Genomic DNA, 19,390 nt, shown 5'->3' with positions numbered 1-19,390 from the left:
ATCAAATATGAAGATAATATATCATCCACATAAGATCATGGTGAGAATTAAATGAGATAGTGCATTGAAATCACACAGACCTTCCAAGATTAACACAGTGCAATTTCATCAGGCTAATGTATGTCTCTAAGATAGCTCTTCTAAAAAATAGCTTCCAGAAGCTTATGTAACTAAGCAAACATTGAGGAAGGTGGCAGCAGAAGAAAGAGCAATGAAACAAGAGGTATTTCTTTCAAAATATTATCAAGCATACTGCATCATATTCAGTGTTTAAAAATAAAATTAGACTTTATTTTCTTTTGGGTATTGCCTAATTAGTTCCTATGTTTGGTGGGAATCAATGGAATTTTAAAAAAATAAAGTTATAATAGAAATTATTAGGAATTTCTAATGAGTTCACTATTGTAATAAGGGAGTTTAGTGTGATTAAGAATACTTACATACCCATTTTTAAATTGTGTGATGTGATAAAGACCATTATAAAAAATGGGAGCTCACAATTATTGAGTGCTTCAATTCCAGATTTGGCTCTAAATACTTAACATGGATTCTGTCATTTGATGCCTACAACAATCCTATGAGGAAATATCTATTTATTATCTATATTTTCCTGATGAGAAAATAAAGACCAGAGACATTTGATGTTTTTTTTTTTTTTGTTCCCAAGGTTGCAACACTGGTAACAGGCAAAACCCAGAATTTCAGCTCAAGAATTCTGGATTCAGATCCCAAGCTCATTCATATGTATATGAACACACACATATTTATAAATGAATTATACATAAAATATATATGAAAAAATATATATCCTTGCTTCTCAACAAAACTGGGGATTGAACCCAGGTCCTCATGCATGCTAAGCAAGTGTTCTACAATCAAGTTTCATTCCTATTCCTTTTTAAAATTTATTTAGAGACAGGGTCTTGCAAAGTTGTTCAGGCTGGGCCCAAAGTTGCAATGCAACTTTTATTTGGTACCTCATTATAAAATCATTATGTGGAAGCAGGGCTTGAACTATTGCAGCAAGAACAATATTTGCCTGTTTAAGAGAAGATAGTGTGTTCTTATAGGTGTAGCTAAACAAGTTCAGTTTTGCATAACTGGCTCAAGAAGAAAATATAACAGTCCTGATGGGGTGGGGGAAAGGAAGTGGGGAAGCAGAGGAGTGTTCCCATCATGGATGGTCCTGGGTCATCCAAACCACTCTCTCTCTCCACATCTTTATGCTGTGGTACTTATGGGTAAGAGCAAGACTAGTGAATCTGGTGACTCCAACAATTTTGATAAAAGCATTGTTTGAAAAATCAGAAAACTTAATTTTAGACATGCCAAGTTGAAATAAATCACTTCATATCACAGCAGAAAAGAATTTGTCCTACCATGGAAAATAGTATAAACTGAATATTCAAGTGCAAAAAGAAGTTTCAAGTACGCATACTGTTTATAGATACTTTATTAAAACCAAGGGCTTTCCATTGTCCTTTCTTATCCAAAAGAAAATAAATAATAAAAATCTATCTTCAGGAATATTTTAACAACATAGTTTCATAAATCTGAGTTTACAGTTTGTCAGATTTAGATACATTCAATCATTACTCAATACAAGAAATGTCAGCCTTAAAGATACTAAGAATTTCTATACTGACCAGTAAAACCATTGCAAAACTTGTATTTCAATTGCACCTTTTTTATTTTTAACTAATTTGTCAATCATGAGACAAAAGAATTTCCTTCTTGGTTCTGGATTTTAACACACAGTTGAAAATTAATCATCCCCTTCTGTCAAATCGTGGCTGACATTCCATGTTGGGAGTATAGTGCTCTTTTCCTCAGGGGCAATGGTGGATGAAGGTGGAGGACAGAATCCAGGCCAATTTATGCTACAGTTATCAACAAGTCCTTGGAGCTGGCCTGCCTTATTAAATTTTAACCCAATCTCTAAGGACCCACAAACACCACTTATAAGGCTATGTATACTACCTGATTTTTCAAATTGCCCTTCTTTTCATTATTTTAAAAACTTTTTTTCCAGTTCTGGTCTAAAAAAGGACAAAGGTCTGTAGAGTTGTAGTTTCAGAATGTAGCCATCACCACCACCATCTGGAAGGACTGTTTCCACTACCCTCCACTATCTCTATCCCTAAAGTAATGAATTAAGGCATTTATCTGGAAATGCAGGAAAAAAAACATGTAGATATTTCAGAGTAAAGAAATAGGGCAGAGTAAATTATTCAGAAGATTGCCTATACTATTATACATTTCCCACCATTCTTTTTATAGGAAGTCTCATTTCACTGGAAATTTTAGCCAATGTTCAAAGCATGATTCCATGCTTTCAACCCAAACCAGACTTGCACTTCTCTTAAGAGAAGCCATATAACTTTAAGAATGGCTACAATATGAGATCTGGTAACCTTTCCCTCATTTTTTTTTAAGTGAAATGGCTTGCTATTTAATAAATTTAGAACTCACTCGGTTTGTGTTGTTAAATACGATTTAGTCTGAATATCTGACTACTTCGGATGTGACTATGTATCAGGGCCATTGAAGTAGTTTTTGTTCCTGTTTCTAGTATGTAATTAGACATGTCTGAAATAAATCCAGTGATGAATGCTACCAAATGTGCAGTGTATATATAATGTACTTGTGAATCTATCTGTGTAAAGGTCAAATATTTACATGGAATGTTGACCTTGATCTATAAAACTACTATTTTAACTTATGACATCTTTACATATAGTCAATTTATTTTATGGAGAGCCCCATTTGATAATTAAAAAAATATGCCTTTCAAATATTTCATAAATATATAAAATTTTAGTACATTCTATATTTTTTAAATGTGACATCTAAATTCTTTACAAAGTGACAAAAATAATTATTTTGTATGAAAGTCGTAGATGCAGTGAGTTTTGATTGGCAAGATCTTTCTACATGCAAGAATAGCAGGACACGTTCTCTTACAGAACTTATAGACATTTGTAGTATTTTGAATTATATAATTCACTTTCTGAAGATCAATAGTACCAAAGAAAGACGAGAGATACCATTTAAATATTTTACAATATAAGGGTCTTTCTTTTACTACTTCTTCTTCTTTTATTATTAATATTATTATTTGTGGTGCTGGGGATCAAACCCAAGGCATTGTGCATGCTAGCCAAGTGCTGTACCTCTGAGCTACTCCCCAGCCCTTCTTATACTTCTTTAGGTTAAGATGGTATATGGCCAGTGTTCAGAATCATCTGGTGACAAAAGTTACATTACATAAAAAGTTTTCTAAAACAGAGCACAATTTACATATATGGTGATCAACTGCACAAATTGGAAAAATGATCATTTTTTAACTGTATCACTAACATATAAAACATATTTTACATAGTTTAGGAATAACATTTTTATAATTTATTGGGAAAATACAAAGCCTTCTCAAAATATCTTTTTGGTGACTCCAGCAATGTCTTCTGAGAATTTACAAATAAAACTATCCTTTATAATTATTTCTTCCCCACTCTTAACACCATATGGAAAGATTATGAGTTATATTTACAATAATTTTTAAAAGTCTACTGTCTGTGCCAGGTGTAGTGGTACACACCTGTAATCCCAGCTACTTGGGAGTGTGAGGCAGGAGGATGGCAAATTCTAGGCCAGCCTGGGTTATAGAGAGAGACCCCTGTATTAAAAACAAAAACAAAAACAAAAAAACCTCTGTTTTCCCTTCTTACATGTTATGTCACTGATACATACTCGTAAGGACTACTCTAAAATTATAACATGAGGTCACTCACTCAAGGTAAATTTTCAGTTACGCCTCTAAGATTTTAAAATGTACACACTGTGAACGTATTTTGTAGACATAAGAAAAGTTTGTACTCTTAAAGTAGTAAGAAGACTATGTCTTAACTGTCAGCCCAGTTAAGTCATGGTGACCCATCTGAAAATTCAGAGCTGACATGTCTGTAGAGGTTCTTGAAACTGTTCAGTTAATACCTTCAACTACGGACATACAGATTGAATGGCAGTGGCCACATCTGAGACCAGCTGGAGTACAGAACGTCTATCTATTTTGTCTCTAGCTGTATCTCTTTAAAAAAATTCAACCTCACGTTGCAGATAGAGATATATTAAAGACAGCTGGAAGGTCCAAAGTTTTGCTCAGAATATAGTATTGAGCAAGGGTGGATTGTTAGATTTTAGAGTCACATGTATTTCAAATAAGGCCATGAAAAGACACAAACTAAACTACTATTCAATTTTTACAAAGATTATACATCTATGATAGTGATATAATTAAAAAACTCTACCACCAAAATGGCAACTGATTTAATTATGCATTCTATTAAAAACAAAACAACACATACACACACAAGTGTGGAAATTTCCTGTAATTATGAATGTAACCAGCTCACTGGTACCCAATGGGTATCTGTCTCTAATTTGTCAAAAGTTGTTTTGAGCTCATTAAATGCCACAGTGAGATCATCATTTATTATAATTTTGTCAAAAAGATGACCATACTGACTTTCCATTATCTGTGCAGATTTAATCATTTCTTGAAAGTCTTCTTCCTACAAAAGGAAGTATTTTTTAAAAAACTGGTTAACCAGGCACTTATATCATTTCACACCAATGTAAACATTCTACAGTTCTTACCTAATACTGTTTTTAGCATTAGTATCCTTACCTAATACTGTTCTGGGTTTAGCCTTTCACCTCATCCAACAATAAAAATTACCTTCTTTAACCACTAGTTCTTCAGATGTCATAACCTCTAATATTCTTTTCTCTAATCTGCTTATAACTAAACTCCTCTGAGAAGATCCAAAACTCCCACCTTAACTAAATTTCAGGATATATAGTCACTAACTTATCATTACATGGTTATGTGGTTATTAAAATAGCTACTTGGGGAAAAAGAACTGCTGACTCATTGCATTGGTTTGTGGCATTATTTATGTTTATGCATAGGAAGGAATTTACAACACAAACATTTTCATGGTTGGATACGTTATAAAAAAATAGTTACTATCTCCCTCTTTTGGCTCATTTGAAGTGCTTCAAGAGCCTTACATGGCCACATTTTTTGACATCAGGAAGTTATTTTAGCTGGCTATAAAACTTAAGGCTACGTAAGTATATACATAAAGGTTAGTGAGACAAATCCCAAGAACATATTATCATTTATCTTCACCAATAAACTTTAAATTTATAACAAGATAATAATTCTTCATATTGCACTTATTGAAATAATTTAAGAACCCACATTGCAATGTCACCTATGATTTCCCAATAGAAAATTTAACGTTAGTGTTAATCAAGAACCTTGAGTAACTAATATCATATGTTAACATCTACTCAGCATAGATAGATACTGTTAGCATTTTGAAAAAAGATCAAATATTGTGAATCATAAACAAAATCTGTATTTGTAATCACAATTAAAAGTACACAGATTAACAGAGACTAAAGTTAAATAGAAGGGGGGGTGTTCTTAACATTTAACTTCGTTACTTATTTTGATCCAAAGGTAGAATACATTATCTTGATAAGACTGAAAACAAAACCAATAAAAAGACTTGCCAGAAGTCAACATATCCATTGACATATCACAGTCACTATTTCCAATAACACTCCTAGGAAATACGAATAGCACTGTTAGAAAATAACAGTCTACTAGTCTTCTCCTCAAATGGTGCCTTTTCTTTTTATAGTGCTAAATATGATACCAGGAGAAAAAGGAAGTTATTACGTTTTTCATTTAGACTATTAAGAAAGAGTAGTAACTGATTTGGGTACTTTTATCTTTAAATGTAAAGCTAATCTGAAAAATAATTAGCCTAATTTTAATAAATGCTTGGCCTAGAAAAATCTAATATATACATATAATAACATACAAAAATAGTTTTAAGTTAATATGAAGCTGCATTCACAGAATTACAAAAAGAAATTAATAGTGCAATGGTTCAAAATATGTACATAAAGACAATTCTACCTTTTACAGATTTTTGAATCACAGCTTTGTCTTTAATAGCCTTCCTGAGTAGCCACAGATGCACGTGCTTTTATGCACTGCTTAGATACCATCACTAATATCTTGGTACTCACCGTAAAGGGCTTTGCAGCACCCTGGTCATCTCTGCTTGAAATAATCTTTGCATTTTTCCTTGTCTCTCTCAAACGCTCTATTGATGGTGGTTTTATAAATATCACATAGGGCTTAAATTCTAGGGTCCTTAAATGTTTCACTGTCTACAAGGAAGAAAAGAATTTTTTTCTTGTATTTCGTCATAACCTCATGAATTATTTCATTTTCTTAACTTATTTCTAAACTTATTCTCTAATTAAGGTCAGTAGGTCTTTTGATGTATTATTCAATCAGTTATTAACAATTGAAGGTGACAAATGTTCCTCTCTAAAAGAAGCTGGAAAATGCAAATTTCATTAAAAAATGTCTGAAATACATCATCATAAATGTTGAACACAAGTAGCTACGAACACCACGAAACTGGCTTTTAGAGCAAATACCAAAAAGATGTGACGGGGTAAATTATAATAACAGTACTAATAATATAATAAGTCACCTGACCATCCCTATGGCCCTCTCCTGATCTCAAGCAGGAGTCCTTGGCCTTCACCTGCCCCTAAGAGGGAGTGATAAAGGCGGCCCCTGCTGTCTGTGATGGCACCAGCATTCCCTCATCAAGGGTCTTACGTTATTTACACTCTGCTTCTGGGGACTCACCTATCATCAAGGGTAACCGACAGAAGGGTGAGGGCTGAGGAATGTTCTTGAACTGTGTGTCAGATCCTTCCAAAATATGAATATAAATGATAGGCGTCACCTAAAGGATAGGCAGATGGGCTATGTGTAGGCAGCAGAGGGAGTGTGGGGAGTGGGGGTAGTGCAGGTGGCAGGGGACAGAGGGGTGCTACAGGCACTAGGAGGAGAGGCAGAAACTGCACTATGAGGATCCAGGAATAAACAGATCCAGTGGAGGCTATGTGCCTCAGGGTACCACCACTGGTAGAAGGACAATCTAGGGCCCCTGGAGGACCAGGAAAATGTTATGGGTTTGGCATCAGTGGGAACATATATGATTTGACAAGGAAGTGAATGGCTTCATCCATTGGCATCCTCAGTCTGGAATTCCCAGGTGCTGGGTGAGGCAGCACATGCCTGTAATCCCAGTGGCTTGGGAGGCTGAGACAGGTGGATCACAAGTTCAAAGCCAACCTCAGCAAACTTAGTGAGTTCCTTAGTAATTCTGCAAGACCCTGTCTCTAAATAAAATACAAAAAAAGGGCTGGAGATATGGATCAGTGGTTAAGTGCTCCTAGGTTCAATCCCCAGTACAAAAAGAAAAAAGAAAAAAGAAACCAAAACACAAAACAAAAACCCCAGGGTGACAAAGATCAACTGTTAAAGGGATCTTGCCCAGCACAATTCCTGGGAAAAGTCTCATAGCTCTAGCAGGGGTTTTAGGTTTCTAGGACATTTACAAGACCCAAATCAAAGACAGAGGATTGAGAACCAAATGTCCACTGTTAAAAATGATAAACACTTAGAATAATACATAACATAAAAAATACATCACATGGAAGATGGAAGGAGAACCTCGTTGTTAAACAGAATACATATATGATGTTGTAATGAGAAAAAGAAAAAAAAGTGTGTCACATTAGATTGGATAGAGAGAAAGGATGGGATAGGAGGGGAGGAGTAGGGAGGATAGGAAGGGCAGCAGAATAGACAATTATGATTGATGTATGTACATTCCATGTATGTATTATGTGTCAAAATACATTCTGCTGTCATGTATGACTAAAAAAATAAAAATAAATCGTATGGTTAAAAAAATACATCATATGTGTAATAATGTATTCTTTAAAAATATGAAATACACAGAAATATTTAAAAGTCATTGAACTTGACTGGAAATAAATGAGAGTTACAAACACAGATCTTTGAGCTCCCTCCACTCCTATTTCCTAATTATATTGTGGGCTTCCCCCACCCCCACAAAAGATATATCAAATTACACTGATGAGTAGACTTTATATTTACCTTATACCAAAATGCTCACATGAAGTGCAGTAGAGTACATGGGTTGCAAGTGTTCTGAATATTTCTTTTTTTTAAAATTACTACTCTTCTTTATTCAAGATTAATATCAATATCAAAGATATGTTTACAATGAGCATGTATTTAAACAAGATTTAAATACACAATATTCTAATCAGTTTCTTTATAGCCTGAAACAATTATCAATATTATAGATATTCAACTGTTTACTTACATGAGGCTGAACATCCAACAAACAAACTTTGTTTTTAGCTAGGACAGATCGAACTGAGTCTATACTTGTGCCATAGTAGTTGTTCTTATATTCACCATATTCAATAAACCTGTGGAAAATTAGAGGCTCATCAGAATCATTTGTGAATTAAATTCATATGTGGCAAGATATAATTCATAGGTAAAAGACGTTTTTGCTTAACATTTAATTTTTTACCATATTTAATAGAATAAATAGGGCCAACTACTTCAGAATGTCAATTTTTAAAAATCTTCTATTCTACATTTTCAAATCAGTAACACTTGCTTGTGTTACACTTAAGCAGAAAAAAAGTACTTCAGTCCAGTAGAGCTCTAATGTTTTCCATCACCCCTTTTTCAGAACTAATGCAATGCAATAAAACCATGAATCAGCCAAACAATAGAAACTACTGAAATTTCATTGCATACTACAGAGTAACCAAGCTTAGCTTCAGAACTACAGGAGCTGGGTGGTGGCTAATGGAATCAGGGCAGCCGATTATGTGCTATAAAAACACAATCATTGCTCCAAATGCGAAGAAAGCATTTCGATGTTTCAATAAAATCCCACAATCCTGCATTAAAACACACATTGCTTTTGATATCATCCTAAAATAGTCATGCTTAAGCAAATGGAAAACCCAAACAGTGTTGGGGGTGGGATTTTACAGCTCGCTAGAGAAGATGGTATGTGTACAACTTAACCTTATTTCAATTTCTTGAAGTATCAATGTAAGAATGAAATGTGTGTGTATGGAACAGATTGTAGGACTAGGGATATAGTGAGTAGCTGTTCACCAATTTAAAAAATAAAATTCCACCCAAATTACATGTTAAGATTAAATCAGTGGGCTGGAAAGAAGTTACAATAAGACACCAGTCAAACCTTCCCTCATACTGCAAAATAATACCTATGTGTTTAACTTAACAGAAACGTAACAGTTCTAGTTATTAAAAAGGGGTAAATATTGGTAAAAATTAATAACTGAATTGTCATTTTATATGGGTTTCAAATAATACTGTGGTAAGTAAAATACATTTTCAAATGCAGCAAAACTCTAAGTGGATATACAGGCTGGATATATAGGAATATGCTTAAAAACAATAGTCATATAAAACTTGCCGAAATTTTCACATACTTGTTATTTTGTACATCTGTCTCAAACAAATGTTTGGAAATGAAAATATATTCAACACCATCACTCTCCTGGCTTCTTCTTGCTCTGGTGGTATCTGTGAGTTGATTAAAAAAAAAAGTTTAGAAAAGCTCATACTTGATTTTAAAAAAAGAGTATAGGAAATATTAAAGAAATGATCATGTATAATCGAAGCAGTTATCTTACATGGAATTAAAAAACTTATAAATAAGTAAATTAGTTAATAAAATATAGTAAAGTGTCAAATGCAGATTTTACTACTGATATTAAAATTTGAAAATTGAGTAAAATTCAATTGCATTGTGTGTCTGTGCTATTACTCATTATTTGAAGGTTTTTTAATATAATTAAATAAAAGTGGTATCCTAAACACTTTGAGGAAAACTCCTTTCTTTTGCAAATAATATGCTCATCATCTTTATTTATTGATCCTCATTCACTGAAGAAAATCTGCTGCCCACTAGTTACAAATTATGAAATTATCTTATTACCTTCCTAACACAGCACTATGTCATCAATGCTTTCTATTACACTGGATAAAGTCAAATACTTCTATGTGCTATTCATTATCCTTGGCAAAGTTATAAGCAGCACCCTCTTAGAATATTATTTAACTTCCAATATTCCAGTAATTTTTCTAGTTATTTTTCAGTAAACTGTAATGGAGCAGAAAATGCAGGATTAATTACAAACAACAAAACTCAAGGTTTTCTATTGATATGGCAAGTAAAAAACACACCACAGTCCTACTGATTACAACAAAAACCTCTGAAACCAGGACAACTGCCTGAGTACTCTGAAAAATAAATAAAACAGGTAAGATTGTGGAAGCGGGTCAATCTGCATGGGGAAAAGTTTAGCTTTATTTTTTTTTCTAGGTTTGCCCCAAGGGTAGGAATCACTCCAAGAGAATCATAGTGGAATGTGTGCTAAACTCCAATAGATGTCCTGCCAATTTCAGTGAAAGGACCAGAAAAAAAGGGGATGGGGAAAAATCAAGTCATTTTGGGTTAAAGAGTATGTAGGAAATCCAGGAGGGGAGAAAGTATAGAAGGAAATACTTTAACTCTAGATATGAACAACCATTAGTCTAAGAATAACTCTTGCCCTTACGCATGCAGTTCAGATTCAAACCAGCACAGTAAAGTTTTTAAGAAGTGAACCGGAGATTAGAATACTCAAGTCTAGGTCTAAACCCTGCATAATAGAAAACACTGAACACACCCTTAACAGTGTAGGAAAAGCTTGGAGAACTGAGCTGGATTTGAATTATGTATACAATCTCAGACTTGTCTTCGAACCAGGACAGATACAAATCAACAAAGATAAATGAGACAGAACTTAGTATCAGGCAGTTGTTTACCTGCTAAGATAAATACATCAATATTTTCCAGAATTTAGATCAGGACCTAGTGTTAATATAACATAACACTCACAATACCTAGAATGCAATCCAAAATTGTTCAATATAAAATAACCAAGGAGGGCTGGGGTTGTGGCTCAAGCAGTAACGTGCTTACTGGCATTTGCGGGGCACTGGGTTTGATCCTCAGCACCACATAAAAATAAAATAAAGAGGTTGTGTCCACCGAAAACTAAAAAATAAATATTAAAAATTCTCTCTCTCTCTGTGAAAAAAAAAAAAAACAACAAGGAAATATGACCATTCTCAAGAGGAAAGATAACAGATGGAAACCGCAAGACCCAGAAGTTAAAACACAGACTCTAATGCAACTATCGTAACTATGCTTCATAAAGTAAAAGGAAACACTTGAATTCAATGAAAATGTAAGTCTTAGTAGAGAAATAGAAATTATAAAAGAAGAACCAAGTGAGAATTTTAGAACTGAGAAGATACAATATATAACAGAAACAAATCACAAGATGGTTTTAGTAGCAGAAAGAAGATAATAAATAAAAGAGCCAGTGACCTGAAGATGATCAATAAAAACTATATAATCTGGGGCTGGGGTTGTGGCTCGGTGGTAGAGTGCTCACCTAGCATGCCTGAAGCACTGGGTTTGATCCTCAGCACCACATAAAACAATAAAAACAAATAAAGGTGTTGTGTCCACCCATGACTAAAAAATATGTATTTAAAAAATTGTATAATCTGAACAACAACAACAAAGACTGAAAAAAAATAAATGGAACTCCAGGGACTTGGATTCAACAGGTGAATAGACAGAAAAATATTGATATTTCCATATCAAGAATGAAAATGAATCAACTATTGATCTATGAAACAACATGAATGAATCCCAATGCTGAAATGTCTACTGTATGTGTAATTAGGTGCTAGAAGGAGAGAAAAATTATATTGGAGCAGATTCTGGAATTTTAAAATTTGGTGAAAGACATAAACTTACAGATTTCAGAAGCTCAACAGATCCCAAACAGGATAAATTCAGAAAAAAAGATCATGCCTACACATATAATCACATCAGTAAAAGTCAAATGTAACTAAAAAATTTTGAAGTCAACTGGAAAATATAATACCCATAAGGGAAGAATTATTTAAAATCATCACAGATTTCTTTTCATAAATCATAAAAGAAATAAATGAAATGAAATAAATCAACCAAAATATCTTTCAGAAATAAACGCAACATAAAGACTTTCTAAGATGAGGAGAAACACAGAATTCATCAGCCCCTTGTTCTAAGAGGAAAAATGGACATTTTAAAATGCTGAAGTGAAACGGTAAGAAAGAAACTTGGATCTTCAAGAATGAAGAAAGAACAAATAGCTGAATCCAAACGAAGTCCACTTTTACCCTCTTAAGTCCATTAAGACATATATGACTGTTTCAGTAAAAGTTTTACTACTGATTGATAGAATTTTCAATGTATGGAAATATAATATATTCAATAACTGCAGCAGATTAAGGTAGGGGAAAAGGGAATTACATGGTTGCAAGTCTTGTATATTTTATGTGAAACAATGCCAAGTTAACTCCACATAGATGGTAAATGGTTAGATATGTATATTATAATCCCTTAAAGCAACCAGTAAAAAACTATTGCAAAGAGATATAAACCAGAGTGCCAATAGGTAGATTAAAATGGAATACTAAAAAACCTTCAGATAATCTAAAGGAAGGCAGAAAAGGAAGGAAAAGAAAATGAAATACAGAAAACAATGAGTTAAAAAACAACGCAATCATTTTTATAGTTAAATAAATGCTTAAGGTTTCTGTACACCCATTAAAAGGCGGAGATTTACCCTAAAATGGGTAAAAGATAAATACCTTAGTACATTTCTGCTGATAAGCCTATAAGAAAGCATATTACATATTAAGACACAGATACATGGTCATTCTCCTACTTACTTGCCCAAGAGAAACAAAACATACGACCATCAAAAATCTTGTATACTTGGGCTGGGGATGTGGCTCAAGTGGTAATGCGCTTGCCTGGCATGCGCGGGGTGCTGGGTTCGATCCTCAGCACCACATAAAAATAAAATAAAGATGTTGTGACAAACCGAAAACTGAAAAATCTCTCTCTCTCTCTCTCTCTCTCTTAAAAAAAATTATCTCTCTCTTTAAAAAAAAAAATCCTGTATACAAACCTCATAATACCTTTATTTGCAGTGGCCAAAAATGGGGTGGGGAAAGAAACTTCTAAATATCCATCAATAGGTAAATAGATTAAAAAAATCAGTATTTCCATAAAAAGAATGGTATTCAACAGTGAAAATGGATCAATTAATGATCTATGAAACAACATGAATGAATCCCAAGCTCATGTTGAATAGAAACACAGCAGGTATATGCTGTGTAATTCAATTTAAAGTACTAACAATTCCTACCGACCCACACGGCCAAATGCAGACCAGCAGGAGCCTTGCAATAGGAGTAGAGGGATGGGCTGCAAAAAGCACATGGACATCTTTGAGGAGATAAAAATGCTTTGTTATGTTGACTGTGGGGATAGTTTCACATGTGCATATGTATTTAAGACTGATCACATCATATTTAAAGTATGTGCAGTTATTTTAATTGTATTTAAATAATGTTATAAAATTGTGAGAAGTCGGGGAAATAGTAAGCTAATTCAAACAGCAATGGATTCATAAAACCCAATTAATTTAAATTATATCCAAAATTTTAACTCCCTTTTGTTTAGTTAGAAAGCACATTTTCCTACAAAGTTCTTATTTCTTGAAAACAGTTTTTCATACTTGTTTCCACGTGTGGCGCACCCAGAAGCAGTGTTATTCTTTATGGAATGTCACACCCTTTACAGGAACTGGATGAAGTACTGATACTGATACATTTTATTCTATCATAAAAACTAAGAATAAGTTTCATAGCACAAAAATGTTCTGTTGGGTGTATGTATAAGTATCTAAGACTTTGAAAGATTAAAATTAGTATGATACTGTGCTTTAGAATTAAGGTTTATATTCATTTATCACTTAATCCGTTTTGTTACCACCATTTGTTATTGTTCCCTGAGCAAATGGTAGGCTTAAGATAAAGTCTTGCAGAAAATCAAAATAGAATTTTCTACACATTTGTTTCTCATTAACTAAGCAAAGACTGACTTTATCCAACTGTACTGGCAGAACATGCTGACTGAAAATCTACAACAGTTAAAATCACTTTCCCAACACATGGAGTCCCCCTAGAGGGTTAAAAATATTTTTAGAACTACATGAAGTAGTAATTAAGATATTTATTATGTTACTGAACATACTACATAGGTATATGTCTACAACCAAAGTGTTTGTGTATCATAATCAACCTGAATTAGCTAGGTCTGATGCTATTTTACTGATGAAGAATTTCAGCGTCTAATTAAAATGAGCAACCTTGGGAATCTCATGAACTCAGTAACAATGAGGGATTCTGAATGAAGGACCTAGAAATTCACAGGACAAGGAGATTCAAAGGGAAAGATGGGCCATAGCAGGCCACTACTTCGTGACTGCTGATCCACTACGCTTATAGGTTAAGACAAAAATCAAATGCATATAGAACAAGTTCTAGCCTCTCCTCCTTGTCCCCAACAAAATCCCAGAATAATAACCATGGTGAATTAATTTTTTTTTAAAACTGGTATCCTCATTCAAAACATTTATAGTTTGGAAATTTTAAGTAAGGCATCCTGTGGACAAAGGAGTGTTCTAAAACATAGGTACTTGGAAATCCATAAAAACACAAAATTTGTGATATTTGCTTTCAAGGAAACCATAGAAAGTGACTTGGTGGCGAGGTTGACTCTTAAATCATAAGAGTGCCCAAAGTCCAGACTATAGAGATTCTAGAATCCACTCAATATTTGAGATCTACTGTAATATTTTTTGTTAACTACTTTTCAGCCATTTTAGCCCAACAACAATAGCATTAACCTGATTTGGAATTCCTTTATATGTTTATATATTGTCCTGTGCTTCATAAAGACATTTTGCATTATGGACTGTGCATACAACAGTGTTCCCATAAGATAATATTGTCCAGTGACGCAGCCAACTTAGCTTGTGAAAGTTCAAATGAGGAAACTGCCTAACATTGCATTTCTCAGGATGTATCTCAGGGTTAAACACTGTGTGATTGTGCTTATTTTTTAAAAAGCAGAATAATTATAGATTCAAAAGTAGTTATAAAAATTGTACACAGAGAGGTCCCATGCAACCATCCCTCAGCTTCCTATGGTAGGACTTATAAAACTACAGCACATTGTCAAAACCAGGAAATCAACATCAGAAAGCCAACTAAACTACTAGGTATTTATTTTGAACATTAAAAAACCCAAGTATGATATACAGAAAGAAAAGTTCACATAAAGTTATATATACACTTATAAATATATGGCTTGATGAATTTTCACACATCAAACATGCCTCTGTAATGAGCACTTCTGATAGAAGCAGAAAATTGCCAACACCCACAAATTACTGGTCAATTTTTCCCTCCTCAAAATTTCGAAGGGCACATATTGCTGTGCTCTTTTATATTTATAAACATGGAGAAATAATGCAGGTCCTCTTCTGTGCTTGCTTCCTTTTACTCACATGATGTCTGTGGGGTTCATTTGTATGGGTCTGTGTATTTGTGTACTACTTTTTTCTGTGTTCTAGTATTTCATTGTGTAAATATGCCTTAATTTATTATCTATTCTACTACTACTTTTCTTTTTTCTTTCTTTCTTTTTTTTGTACCAGGGATTGAACCCAGGGGCTCTTAACAACTGAGACACATCCCCACCCTTTTTTTGTATTTTATTTTGAGACAGGGTCTTGCTAAGTTGTTCAGGGCCTCACCAAGTTGCTGGGGCTGGCTTTGAACTTGCAATCCTCCTGCCTCCGTCTCCCGAGCTGCTAGGATTACAGGCGTGTGTCACCTTGCCTGGCTTCCATTCTACTTCTGATAGGTGTTTGGGTAGTTTCTAATTTTAACTCTGATAAATATGTTTCTAAGAATATCTGAATATATGTCTTTTGTACATATGCAATTCTGTTGGGTGTATATCTGGGAATGGAATTGCTGGGTCATACGGTGTGTTTGAGAAGCTTTAGTAGATATGGCCACTTAGTTTGCTGAAATGGTAATTTATACTCTGATCAGCCATGTACAAGAGTTCCATCTCTTTTATTCTACCTATTCTCGTGGATGTTATATGTCTCAGAAAGGAGAATTGTAGTATTAAGCATCAAACAATACTAGTAATCATCAAAACAATAATTTTTCTCTAATATTCAATATTTTTTTCTATAATATTCAAGAGTCTGCCCAAAGTACTTTAGAAAGCAAAACAATGAAATTTCAAAATTACTCTTAAAATATATTTTTCTTAAATTAACTACCTCACCCTTAATTGATGCTCTAGTTATATTTTCCAAACATGTCTGATCTTATGAATGACCTGGGATGCTTGCTATAAACATAGTCTCAGACATGTATTTTCTTGCAACCCCAAGGAGATTCTTATCATTAGGCATGTCTGAAACCATTGGTATTTGGGGACCCAGTGACATTAATACCTGTTTAAAGTGGATCAGAGTGGAAAATAAATACTCTGAGGATTTTTTTTCAGAGTCTGAGCCCCAGGATCTTTCTAGATATTTTCTGATTCTATAACAATTTTGGAGACAGGTTATCTCAGCACTTAAAAGCCAAAGTGCCTTGTTCTAGGGCCTTTGGTAACACCAAAACCAGTACAGAAGGTTACATTTGATAGAGGGCCTTATTGATATTTATCATCTTCACTACAGTTTTTACTGCTCCCTGGGCTTTCAGTAAGTAGTTTGAAAGCATTGCTAGAGAAACACAGGAGAAGAACATAAGCAGTGCTGTCAAAACACCTGATTTCAAATCCAAGTGCAACTATCATCGACTGAGCTATGAATGAGTCCAGGTACTCTTTGCACTCTTTCCTTCTCTGTGAAATAGAGAAAATATCACCCATCTTACACCACTGTTGGGAGGGCGACATAAATTAAGATGAACAATGGAGATGAATCTACAGTAGGAAATTGAAGTTTGTTTTTCCTTTGTAATCTGTTTTTGCATCTCAGGTTTCTTCTATAGTTGCTCACCTGTAAGCTTAACAACCATTTGTATACTTTTCTAGTTACCTGTAAATTGAAATTCAACTTTAGTAGGTAAGAGAAGTGAATTAAAGGGGGCGGCGGGGGGGTGGGGGTGGGAAGAAACTGTCTAATTTCACATTTCCCTGGTGGAAACCAGCAGTCCTATAACTTACGGCTGAAAATGATTACAAACAATAATTTGGAAAAATGTAGTAACAAGATGTAACTTGAGGTAATAAAAAACTATAATTTTAAAATAAAGTTGAACTCTTCCAAAACTAGAGAACATTGCTAAGGGCAATAGACAAATGATTTTTTTTTCTAACATTACTAAAACCACTTGAAAAAGCCAACATTTCAATTTAGCCTTTTAGACAGCTTTCTAACATCAACATATTAAGTAGTCAAATGGCATTTATTCTGGAGATCAAAATGTTTCAAGCATCATATTTCATTTGTAAGAATGCCTATGAAAACCACTTTTATAAAAATAGATCTAATTCTGTGTACTGAAAAAAAGCCTACCATATTTGGTCTATATGGCCATGAAAAGCCCATTTAACACTATCTGCCAATTACTACATATAAAAGGTAATTAAGAAAGGTTCATATTATGAGAAGTCTCCTTCAGTTCTCTGTGGTTTGTTCCTTCTAATCGTAAAACTGGAGAAAAACTCTGGAAAATATTAGCACTTATTTTAGGAAATAGAAAAGTGAGTCTTTTACTTAGAAGAAAATTTGTAAATAATAAGTTGATGTTATCTGTGAAGTAAAATTCCTCATAAAATTCTAAAAGTAGGGAAGCTGCAATTAACAAATATCCTACCAATCATCCGTGTCATCTAGGGACAATTCCTTAACCCCTGGTACCTCTGTTACCTCCTCTGTACAATGTGGATAATGTCACTGCACACTTCTAGAGGCTGATGGGAGGTCCAGAGGGTGCATGCTCTCTAAGTGTTCAGCAATCCCTACTAGTGCAGTCACAGTAGCATTGAAAAGTACAAAACTCACGGGGCACTGTTACACCATAATGCTGTGTATCACTGATCAGCAGCTTCCGTTTCAGTTCATTCAGACCCACTCCTACGGGACCTGAAAAACAAGACAAGAGAAATTCACTAAATGAAACATTATTTAAACATTTCTATAACTGATCTGAATCTGTATGTTAGACTGAAAATATGGATCCAATCTTGTACTCCAAGTAAAAAGGTATTTCTAGTTAAGTTGTACATTAAAAAAAAAGAAAGAAAACTAGAATTTCTTTCGTTGCCTTTTTACTTTTAAAATTTAAATCCTGATCTCTTCCTCAAAAAAGGATAAAAGTACTTTACATGAAAATACTCAAAGTATATCTGAATATATTAACAATTAATTAATGGTACACATAAGATCCTAAAAAATAAGTGCACCTAAAAAAATTGGACAATGGTTCCCATAGTGATAATTTCAATTCTAAGTATTTTTAAATTTTAATAAAATATGACCTTTGACCTTGACTTTCTTTGGGATGTAAATTCCACTATGCATTTTAAATTTGCAAAACTATGGCCACATTTATCTTTGCCAAGACCTTCTCCTATACTATATATTTTTGGTTAGTCCTTAAGCATTTGAAAACTTGCAAAGGCCTTACACATTTAAATCAAGTAACCCATACATACTGAACATCAACAAGAAGCAAAAGGCATATGGTAAATGTTGTAATTATAACAGATACTAAACAAACTCTACTTTCCAAGAAAGTAACCAGTTAAAATACTAAAAATCAAAGGGCAGTTTCAAAAAGGAGTCTGAAATCAAAGTTAGAAGGGCACAAGCCCCAAATAGCCAGCATTACTTTTCTATTGAAATGCTTTTCACAGCACTGCCATTAGGGTCCATTTAAGGACTATGTACTGCAGCAGAGAGAATACAGGCTATAGCGCCCACCTGGCCTGAGCTGCGTTTCCCATCTCTTCCACCCAGTATTCCCTCTCCTGTGTTCCTGGGAGGTGAAGACACTGAACCTGCGCAGATGTTCTGAGTGGTAATGTTCCGTTCTTGGGTGAAATTAATGAGATCTTATGTACAGTGCCTAGCACAGAGCCCAGGTACTTGAGATTATCTCACTGCCCACCTCTTCGTCCAACCTGGTAGATCAGAAGATTCTTTGAAAAAGAACACTGTTTAAAGTCAGACAACGATGGTGTTTTGGTATGGATGTGAAGTGTTCCCCCAAAAGCTCATGCTTTGGAAACATGGTCCCTAATACAGCAAGATGCATTGTTGGGGTTCTGGGGCAATGATGAAAGCTGCAACCTCATCTGTGGACCGATCCATTGGGTAGATTAATAATCTGAATGGATTATTGGATAACTTTAGGCAGGTG

The 19,390-nt window shown here is 34.1% G+C and overlaps 1 protein-coding gene across 4 annotated transcripts in view; it reads right to left on the bottom strand.

Moving 5' to 3' along the window:
* Nucleotides 1–1,435: 1,435 nt before the first annotated feature.
* Mpp7 (MAGUK p55 scaffold protein 7) overlaps nt 1,436–19,390 on the bottom strand; it is a 227,482-nt gene continuing 209,527 nt past the window's right edge. For all 4 annotated transcript variants that reach the window (XM_071599942.1, XM_071599943.1, XM_071599941.1 and 1 more), the window contains 5 exons: nt 18,031–18,111; nt 9,460–9,553; nt 8,301–8,409; nt 6,109–6,252; nt 1,436–4,571 (listed from right to left, as the gene is read on the bottom strand). In XM_071599942.1, coding sequence (XP_071456043.1) covers nt 4,392–4,571; nt 6,109–6,252; nt 8,301–8,409; nt 9,460–9,553; nt 18,031–18,111 — 608 coding nt within the window. In that variant the 3' untranslated portion in view covers nt 1,436–4,391. The remainder of the gene's footprint in view (nt 4,572–6,108; nt 6,253–8,300; nt 8,410–9,459; nt 9,554–18,030; nt 18,112–19,390) is intronic.

Source organism: Marmota flaviventris, chromosome 12 (assembly GCF_047511675.1).
Source record: "Marmota flaviventris isolate mMarFla1 chromosome 12, mMarFla1.hap1, whole genome shotgun sequence".
Classification (NCBI taxonomy): domain Eukaryota; kingdom Metazoa; phylum Chordata; class Mammalia; order Rodentia; family Sciuridae; genus Marmota; species Marmota flaviventris.
This window is presented reverse-complemented; position numbering and strand designations above follow the sequence as displayed.